Source organism: Micropterus dolomieu, linkage group LG03 (assembly GCF_021292245.1).
Source record: "Micropterus dolomieu isolate WLL.071019.BEF.003 ecotype Adirondacks linkage group LG03, ASM2129224v1, whole genome shotgun sequence".
In the NCBI taxonomy this organism is placed as follows: Eukaryota; Metazoa; Chordata; class Actinopteri; order Centrarchiformes; family Centrarchidae; genus Micropterus; species Micropterus dolomieu.
Genome location: NC_060152.1, coordinates 2,296,166 through 2,306,798, shown reverse-complemented (window position 1 = coordinate 2,306,798; position 10,633 = coordinate 2,296,166). Strand labels below are relative to the sequence as shown.

The window sequence follows — 10,633 nt, the reverse complement described above, 5'->3', positions numbered from 1 at the left end:
CATTCAGTGTGTCACATTCATGACCATGTCTAGCTCTTAAAATCTGCTCCTTTAATATCAAAGGTTGTAAAATGAAAATAGGATATTATTGCAATGATGCAACTGAAAAAGAATAATGCGTAGGAAAAAAAGTGTTAATTCATGGATTCTAAAATGGTGAAAAATGACTCCTCTCAATATGTGTGCTGCTCCTCATATTGACAAATCTGTCTTTACAACCTCAACTCATTTTTATCGTTTGAATATAGCTTGCTTTAATGATGGTTAAAGCGTGGTGGCTGGAACTGTGTAATGGACAACACACAAGATAAACATCCAGGTTTTAATATAGCTAAGAGGAATCCTAGAAGACAGCGAGCCTCGCAGCAGTAAATGATAATGGGGAAATGGATCCATCAAACGACAAGGCGTAGTAAATTTGTTGTAAAAAATCTTTAATAGATAACAATAGGGAGACACAAGGCTGCTTGGAAAGACAAAGAGCAGTAAACACTGAGCTGGTGGAGGTAAGGAGGAAAACTCTAAAGAAGGGAGGTGCCAGAGAGGGTGGGGAATAAAAACAACTTGATGGTGAAAGTGATAAATGTGGCTACAGCAAAGGGGTTCGTTTGTTTGATTAACTAATACGCTAGAGGCTCACGTCACCCTCAACCCATTAAGATCTCCCCACCAATCGATTGGATTGATCCGACTCTCCCTCCCTCCCTACAGACCTGCAGCAGCCCTGGAGATTAATGTGTTTGTGTTAATGACCTGGCTTTGAAAAAAACAACAGGCTGACTTGTCTGAACATGTCTGCTGCCCCTCTGTGTATCTCCACTCAATATCAGACTACGAGCCGCTCAATAAAAACGTGTCAAAGTCAGCTCGCACCAAACAACGACCTCCAGCTCACAGACCGACCCTCTGTCTCAAGAATAAACTGCCCTTTGAGCGCATCATTCGTTTGAGTGTTTTCACATTAGAGTTTGGTTCTGCATAGTGATCAATGGGGTTCAGCACTGCGCGTCATTTTATTAAAGCTTTAATCCACTTTCACCCGCAGAAGACGTCGACATGTGCTTGGACAGATTAAAATATGAGCCCACCCTGAGATGTTTTATGTATTTTTATGAGATGCCCAGAGATCCAGAAATCAACCTCTGGGTCTGGGGCCTTGTGGCAGTTGCAGCTTTGCCTCATTAATCCAACCTTGCCCTTATTGATGGACTGGATAAATCACACCAAGATCCCATTTTTATTAAAAGTTACTGTAACGCAGCTTTACCACTACTGGGGAAAAAATGACAATTTCCGCTGGATGGCATCACCAGAGGAAAGGCCATGTGTCCTAAATCCAAAGGGTTTAATCTCGGTGGCCTTTTTAGGACATCTGTGCCTCTGCTTGTCAGGCCCAACTCAGCCTCAGTTCAGCTCTGCTGTAAGCTGGTTGTTAACATACCGAATCCCATTTCAGTCTTTTCCCCCGCCACATTCTTGTTGAGATACAGGGGTAGGGCGAAGCTGTAGGGCTACATAGCACTCGAAGCAGAGATTTTTGAACACACTCCAAACGCAGGGCTGCAAGAAAGCTCCCAGAATGCAATTAACATGTCCAAAGTCACTCACTTTATAATGTTATATTGTAGCTAGAATGCTGCATACAACAAAACTTGTTTAGAGTCTTTACCTACAAACCACAAACATATCCATCAGCATTCACAGGAGTTGACGACGCCTTTGTTTTGTTGTCCGATATGCGGCAGACATCCGCAGAATGATGCTTATAGCCCACATGAGAGAGATCACCACAGCAGAGGACGGCATATTTGAAACGTTTTCATAGAGAAGTCCAGCAAATACTTGTAGTGTCTGGTAACGCAAGGGCCGTCATCGACTACTGACGACGTATCAGGTTCTTGAAGGGTTGTCCCATTTTGTAGAGGGAATTATTAACCACTACCCCTACTCGAAAATAAGGGGTGGGTGTAAAAATAAGGATTGGTATTGACCCTTACAGTTAGCATGCTTGTACGCTAAACCTTTAGTATATAATAGTCTATCATGATAGCCTATTAGCATTACAATATGTGGAGTTTATTGTGCTAACATTTATGCTGCCTTGAAAGCTAGCAAATGTGAAAGACTCGTGTGTGTATATATATATATATATTTACATTTATTGTTTTGTCAGAGGGTACATTCAAACCGGGACAAAAGAGACAAAGGCAATGTTCAAGATTTCAAACTGTCTTGTTTAGTATATAATGTAATGTTTTAGTATGTTTAAGTAACTTACAGTTATTTGTTTCAGTAACAGGATCTCATTTCAGTAACTTGGTTATAGTTTTATTAAATTACGTTATTCAAAAAAAAACTTTTGCTCAAATTGCAGTACTTTATTTGATACAACACTTCTTTGTAAGGTTTAATGAACAGTAAAAGTTCTATTGTACTTTTGTATCCCACTATAACTTTTGTTAAGAAACAACAAACGTCATCTGTGCATTATAAAGGGGGGATACGTTTTATGGCAGGTTGAAAATACAGTCTGAAAAAATATGTATCCCACTATAACTTTTGCTAGGAAACAACAGACGTCTCCATATTCAACTCTGCTATTAGTCATGAAATGAAGTGTACACAAAATCGAATACTTGATAGTAGGCCATCATCTGTGCATTATGGAGGGGGATACATATTTAGGCATTTTGGCAAATTTACCCTTTAAGGAGGGGGACTTTCCAGCAATAACCAAAGGCTATCCATGCAATAGAAACAACACAAATTTCACACAAGGACAAAATATTGTCTACAATGTTGCATTCAGTTTAATGTACATTTCAAGTCAAGTAGATGTAACTTTGAGGCAAGCAATGTGTTAAATGATTACAGTGATCTTGATTTTACAGTATCGATGGCATAGATATTTGTAGGAGCAGGTTGCTTGATAAAGGGGACAGTCTGTTTAGATCTAGCTTCCAAACAGTAACATGGATGACTAAGTGATCAACTATGTGGTCAGTTATATCATCGTCAGACTATCAGGAAATAAATGTTTGCTTTACGAGGGAACCTATATGCTTTCGATTAGACATTCTCAATTCAGTGCAATGAATAATACATTTAATGACACGTAACGTTAGCCCATAAAAGTGTTCTTATAATCCGTGTGCTAGCTTGCTCTGCAAAAACCTCGTTGATAAAACAATACTAAAACGAGTACACAGTCGTCCACATGTTATAATTTTCGTTTACTTTTGTGAAGTCCGCCTTAACGTTGAATGCACGCGTGCTCCTGCGTCAGGGCGAACACTTTCTATCAGGGATGACTAACGTCCAAAGGGATCCGACTAGTTGAGAGACATATGTTCCGCCTCTTGCATCAGAGCCATATCGTTGCAAGTTAGATATATTACTATAATTATTGTTGGCTCCCCCCAAAAACCGCCATAACATTAGTATGTTGGCAATTTTACATTCTTATATTAGCATGTTAGCAAAGTACAGATGAGGCTGACAGGAATTCAGCCATCAGCTGAAGAGGTGTCTTGTCATGAGCTGTAGTGTTGGTTGCTCTCCATGAAAAGTCACGGGATCAGTTTAGTCAATAATTTCATCCCCAGGGGACCATGAATGTCTTCGTGGCAACATTGCTATCCCTAATACTATGCTGCTAGTAGGGATGCACCGAATGTTCTGACACCAAAATTACTTGTTTTACCGAAAACAGCACAAAAAGCACTTTCAGTGTTTGGCCTAATAAGTCAAAAGACCGAATTAAATTTTACCAAACAATTACGTTGACATGTCGGCAGTGTGGACGCATTTTAAAGTGTCAGAGAAAGACGTTTTCAGACTTTGTTCTGCTGAATTGTCTTCTAGGACATCCACTCCTGTGGCTGACTTCTTAGAAAAGAACCGCTTTGATTGTTTCTGTCACTCTGTTTCTGTGATGGAGATTAAGCTAGCCGCACCTAAATTTGGAGTGCACACGTATTTGCACCTTTATGGTAAATACCCTGAAACGGCCTAGAGCGAGCTGACAGGCAGGTTAGAGACTTTATCCTGTCAGTTTGTCTCTTTACAAAGACAAGTGTTGCAGTATGAGAGTCCTACCTGAAGAGAGGCTGTGAAGTCTTCATGTTACGCCGTACGAGAACCACACGCAATATAAATGTTATAAATGTGAATGTACTTCTTCTGTGTTCGGGCAAATTTTTTCATTAAATTCGGTTTTGGCTTCGGCCAAGAATTTTCATTTCGGTGCATCCCTAGCTGCTAGCATGGCTAAAAATACAAAACGTTTTTATGGTCACTTAATTTGTACTTCTCTTTTTGTTATTTTGTGTCTCTGTACAGTATGAACCTTCGGGAGGTGGCTGAGTTTCTGAAGTCCTACGGAGTCGTCAATGCCATCAATCTGGATGGAGGCGGGTCTTCCACCTTCGTGATTGATGGCTCATTGGCCAGCTACCCCTCGGATCACTGGTGAGCCAATTAATCATTCAAACATAAAGAATAAAGTCTTTACTTCACTTTGTTCTTTACGTAAGGCCTGCTAATTCTCCATGAAATTTTACAGTGACAGGCTAATTCATCTTTTGAGCTTTAGTGCTCTGGATCTGTCGTCTGTTACAATGTGACCTGTTACTTTTTGTCCTCATCATTCATCCTCCCCTCACAGTCAAGCAGACAGCAGGTGGCGCTGTGGCCGCCGTGTCTCCACCGTCCTGTGTGTTCACCTGCGGCGCTGCCAGCCGGCAAACTGCAGCGGACACGGAGACTGCGTGGACGGACGCTGTCAGTGTCAGGAGGGCTGGCAGGGCGCCGCCTGTGACTCTCTGGTGTGCCAGCCGCCAACCTGCGGCCCACACGGTGTCTGCACTGCCAGTAAGTGTGGAGGTGGAGCTCCGCTGCAGCAGGTGGTGGAGAACAAGTGGTTGGACTACAAACAGGATTATTTTTATTTTATGGGTTTGTGTGTGTGTTATATAACCAGGATGATCTCTGGAGGTATTGTATTACATTATATCTAGAGGTGTTTTTAATATTTACCGCACTGATATAAATGGGGTGGACAAAATATAAGAAACACCTCTCAGTATAACTCGTAATAATTCAACGGCAACACAACATGCAACCTCTAAAATTACCATAAGTGGATCAACACTTTTCTGCAGCACAAACTGAAGGAGGATTTTTTTCAAGGCAGCTGTATTAAACTGTATTACTTTAAGCTAGGTCTACCTCATAAAACCAAGTGTAAATCTCAGAGTAGCTTAGCTAAAGTCATAGTTGAAAATGAAAGCAAAATAACAAGAACAATCATAGACACCATTACACTAAAGGAATATTAGTAATGAAAGGAATAAGAAGAGGAAAATATACTAAAATACACGATTTTAAACAGCTGCATGTGTCTCTTCCATTATGCAACTCAAGATTTACTTTCATTTTTATATACCAGAGATTTGCCATGCCCATCTGTCATGTGTGATCTATTTATGTATTATGTTGCATATATATTTCCTGAAGGTAGCATGCTAACGCACTAGCCTCAGCCCTTCCTGTGTTGTAATACCACTTAGAGGTTATCAGGAGAGGATCGTAGCATTAGTCCTGACACGCTCCTTTCTCGCCTTTAATCATAGATCATCACACCAAATTCCATTCACAAATCTCTTAATTTAAAGTTCCTTTGCTTCCTGTCCTGTTCAGAGCCACTGTAAATCATCCCAATACTTTATTCAGTGACATTAGCATCAGTTAGTTAGCGAATATTCTTATGATACTACTGTTTGTCTGGAGAATGAATTCGACAGGTAGTCAAAGTCTCGCAATTCTTCCACACCTTTAAGCATATTTTGATGCTAACACTTTTGTAATTCAATTTGTTTGATTGCATGACATTTGCTTGTAATCAAGCGGGAAGCTTCCGGTGTTCTGACGATATATGCTGCCCTATCGAAAAATTATACCTTATGTGTTCCCTTTTCCAATCCCATAAAGTTATAACTCTCACAGTAGGATATTATTGACAAAATTATCAGCCCTGTTAAAATTACACTTAACGTGATTTACAGATGCACCTAACTAAGCAAGCTAGCTAGCTCCGCACACGGCCGTTAGCTCCACCATCTCGTCCAAATATGGTCACGTCCGATGTCGCTGGTTGCAAAAAATTAACATGGCAGCGCCCTATTGGCCAAACTCGAGGCTTCAAAACGGCAGTCCACAAACCAGCGGGTGACGTCACAGTGACTACGTCCATTTCTTATATACAGAATATTTCCACACTGTGGTATTGCTACTATTACTTTAGTAAAGGATCTGAGTACTTCTTCTATCGCTGGTTGTGGACTCACGGTGCATTTACACTGTTTCATGTTTATATGTCTGTCTTTTCTGTGCTGCAGATGGCTGCGTCTGTGATGCTGGATGGAGAGGAAAGAACTGCAGCCAAGGTAATCAGGAGCCTAATCTGGTCCCAAACACACACATACACACATCTATAAAGCTTAATCATATTGTCATTTATATTTTTAATATTTAGGAGGGTAACCAAATGAGGCCCAGGAGAAAGAGCAGCCAAGAAATCACATCTAATCCATTTTATTTACATAGCACATTTAAAAAACAAAGATTTACAAAGTGCTGAACAAGAAATAAAACATAAAAACTCACTTAAGATGGGATTTGAAACATTTGAGGGTCGGGGCCAATTTGACCTGTGGAGGTAGCTCGTTCCACAGTTTAGGGGCTGCTGCTGAAAAAGCACGGTCGCCCCTGGTTTGTAACCAGGTTTTTGGAACAACCACCCGAAGTTGGTCAGTAGACCTAAGTGACCGTGGGGGGGTGTAGACTTGTAAGAGGTCAGAGATGTTGTGAGGTGTCAACCCATTCAGTGACTTAAAAACAAACAGTAAGATCTGAAAATGTATTCTAAAATGGACCGGGAGCCAGTGAAGCGAGGCCAGCACTGGTGTAATGTGTTCATGCTTGCGAGTTCCAGTTAAAAGAAGAGCGGCCGAGTTTTGTACTAACTGTAAGCGTGAGAGAGAGGTTTGGTTAACTCCAGTGTAAAGTGCATTACAGTAGTCCAGACGAGTTGAGATAAAAGCATGAATCACATGTTCAAAGTGCTTACAAGATAAAACAGGATTTAACAACATTATTTATCTGTTTATCAAGTTTAAAACCATTTTCTATTTTCACACTCAGATTTGTCACTATGGGTTTCGCATAGTGTTGCAGGCAGTCAACAGAAAGGATATCACCGGCCCGACTGGGTCCAAACACAATGACCTCAGTTTTATCTTCATTTAGATTTAAAAAGTTAGAAGCCATCCAGGCCTTAATATCTTTTAAACACTCTAGTAGAGGTACGAGGGAGTTTTCACCTCTTTTGAGGGGCAGATATATTTGGTCGTCCGCATAGAAGTGGTAGGAGATGCCATGCTTTCTAATTATGCTTCCTAGGGTGAGGAGATACAGGGAAAAGAGAAGTGGTCCAAGAATTGAGCCCTGTGGAACACCACAAAAAAGGGGGGCAGTAGATGAACCAGTCCCCAAGCTTGACTGAAAAGCATCTCCAAGACAAGTAGGACTTAAGCCACTGCAAAGCAGTGTCCCTGATGCCAACACAGTGCTCTAGATGAGAGATAAGAACCGCATAGTCTACTGTCTGTGGTTAATAAGAGGTCATTAAAAACTCTTAAAAGTGCAGTTTCAGTGCTGTGAAATGCTTTAAAACCAGATTGAAAAATCTCAAAAATACCATGTACATCTAAAAAAGACTGCAGCGGTAGAAGTACAGTCTTCTCTAAAAGTTTTGAGATAAAAGGAACCTTCGAGATAGGTCTGTAGTTGGATAAAACCGAGGAATCCAGATTTCTTTTTTTAATCAGGGGTTCCACAACTGCTTCTTTGAAATATGTTGGGACGACACCTGCTGCCAGACTACTATTGATGATTTTAGGGCCATTTGGACCAATTGTCTCCCAGGCTTCCTTAAAGAGGCCAGGGGGCACAGTGTCAGTGGGACAATGTGAGGATTTTAGTTGGGTCACTACTTTAGTAAGGTTTGAGAGTGACACAGGCTCAAACTGCTTGAGGACAGTTGAGCAAGTGCTAACTATGGAAGGGTCAAAATCAGGGGGTGAGATATGGGCTCTGATAGTGGCAACCTTACCTAGAAAGAAGTTAAGAAATTTTTCACAGACTTCAAACGAAGCTTCCAGGCAGGAGGATTGAGGAGAATTTAATAAATAATCAATAGTTTTACAAAGGACACGAGATTTATTAACATTTTGGGAGATAATGTCAGAAAAATATCTAGTTCGGCTTTGGCAATTTTCTGATATTTTCTCAAGCTGTCTTTAAGGACTTCATATGATACATGGAGCTTGTCCAAGGAGGGAGAGAGAGCTCAAGAACAAAAGAAAGAGAATCCAGCATTTGAGAGAGAGAGAGAGCTTAGCCCTGCTAGTGGCGTGACTCTAGGGATAGCGCTGTCAGTCAGTCGCATAGTTTTTACACACAGTACGTGTACACTGGAAAAGTCAGCCGTATTAACAAGAAGAATCTATGTGATTATGTGTACAATGCAAACCAGGTATTTAATTCTGCTTTGCTCTATTTACTACTTTTGCATTTTTGTCTTCTCATAACATTAAAACAATCTTTAGCCAAGGTAGCAGCAGTGGGGTTGCAGTTGGTCCACCATTTTGGACTAAATATCTCGACAACGCTTTGATGGATTAGGACGTTTTGCACAGACTTTCCTGGTCCCCAGTGGATGAATCCTACTGATGATTTTGAGTGAAATATCTCAACAACTATTGAATGGATTGCCATGAAATGAAGACATTCATGTTCCCCCTATTAGGATAAACTGTAATTAATTTTGTGAACCACTGACATTTGATCAAGAGCCATCATCATGTCAAAATTTCAAATTGTCCAACACTGTGGTTTATGATCAAGCACCTGAAGAACTAATGACATACCCATCAGCCTCAGCTGTACAATGTGTTTACTGCTAATTAGCACATGTTGAGCACGATAACACACTAAACTAATATGGTGAACATGGTAAACATTATACCTGCTAAAGATTAGCACGTTAGCGTTGTTATTGTGAGCATGTTAGTTGCTGATATTCAATTCAATCAACTTTAATAATCCCACATGGGGCAATTAGTTAAGAGCAGCATGTTTGCAATAGTACACAACACAAATCACACACATTATTCAGAACAAACAAGGAGCCAGTATGTGCACATTTTAAAAACCCCAAAGAACCCTAAAGGGAGTTTAAAAGTTTGATCGCTGAAGGGATAAAAGATTTGGAGTGGTGGTTCGTCTTACACACAGGAAGTGCATAACAACGCCCAGAAGGCAACAGAGAGAATTCACCTGCCACAGCGTGTCCCGGAGAGGCTTGGATACTTGCTGCCTTCCGGACTATTTGTTGGTTGCAGAAGACATTAAGGTCTCTCTGTTTCACACCGATGATTTTAGAACACATTTTTACAATGTTGTTCAGGATGTTCTTGTCTTTACCTGTCAGATTGTGAAACCAACAGATAAAAGAAAAAGACTCAATAAAAGACTGATAGAATCTACACAGGATGACCGGCCTGACAGAGAAGGAGTTTAGTTTGCGGAGAGGATAAATTCTCTGTTGCCCCCGCTTTACAATATTAAATTATTAGCGTTCAGCTACAGGCTCACAGAGCTGCTTGCATGGCTGTTGACGCTTGTTGTTTTAACTTTGCTCTCTTTTTTTCTATATACAGAATGCCTCCCAGGTTTCTATGGTGATGGCTGCAATCAGACCTGCACCTGTGTCAATGGCGGTTCCTGCGACCCTGTCCACGGACACTGCATTTGCCCCTCGGGCTTCCACGGCAAGACCTGTGAACAAGGTAGAACTACGTGACAAGTAGAAGAGCTTTCCCATTGAATCATTTAATAATTCATCCTCTGAACTGTAAAGATTTCCATTTTGGTTTCACTCCATTATAAAAAATGTTGGTTCACTTCCTCTCTCTGTGTCAGTGTGTCCTCTGGGTTTCTTTGGTCCGTCCTGCGCTCAGGAGTGTCACTGTGACAACCTGTGTCCATGTGACCCACAGACTGGAAGCTGTAACGCCACACTGCAAAGAGAGACCAACTACACCTTACACAGAGGTACACACACACGCATACATGGAGTAACATGATGGTTGATACTTCAGTCTTCATTCATTTGTCCAGCGAATTAGCGATTATCTGTGGGGTCTTTCAGCTGATGGAAAATTCTGTTTTTGATTATCTCATCCTGACTCTTATTATGCACAGAGAGAGAGTGTGTGTGTGTGTGTGTGTGTGTGTGTGTGTGTGTGTGTGTGTGTGTGTGTGTGTGTGTGTGTGTGTGTGTGTGTAAAAATGAACAGACTCCTAAATGAGCTTTTTTTAACGGCGCTGGTTAAATGTACACAGAGCAGAGGATACAAGTCGCCTCTATCCTGATTGACAGGTCTCTGTGATTGCAACTTGTCAATCATAAAGTAGCCCCGCCCTAAAGCCTCCCCTGCTTTCTGGTCTATGTTCCTCTAAATGGGACCATAATTTACTAAATGAACATCATGCTGTGTTGAAGAAGACT

At 41.0% G+C, this 10,633-nt stretch overlaps 1 protein-coding gene across 3 annotated transcripts in view; it reads left to right on the top strand.

Moving 5' to 3' along the window:
- The window catches only part of nagpa (N-acetylglucosamine-1-phosphodiester alpha-N-acetylglucosaminidase), a 48,889-nt gene that overhangs the window by 27,388 nt on the left and 10,868 nt on the right, over positions 1-10,633 (top strand). For all 3 annotated transcript variants that reach the window (XR_006824464.1, XM_046045254.1, XM_046045255.1), the window contains exons 6-10: positions 4,342-4,470; positions 4,667-4,872; positions 6,399-6,446; positions 9,783-9,911; positions 10,045-10,176. Coding sequence is in view for 2 of the 3 variants with exons in the window: in XM_046045254.1 (XP_045901210.1) it covers positions 4,342-4,470; positions 4,667-4,872; positions 6,399-6,446; positions 9,783-9,911; positions 10,045-10,176 (644 nt within the window). In the remaining variant the exon portion in view is untranslated. The remainder of the gene's footprint in view (positions 1-4,341; positions 4,471-4,666; positions 4,873-6,398; positions 6,447-9,782; positions 9,912-10,044; positions 10,177-10,633) is intronic.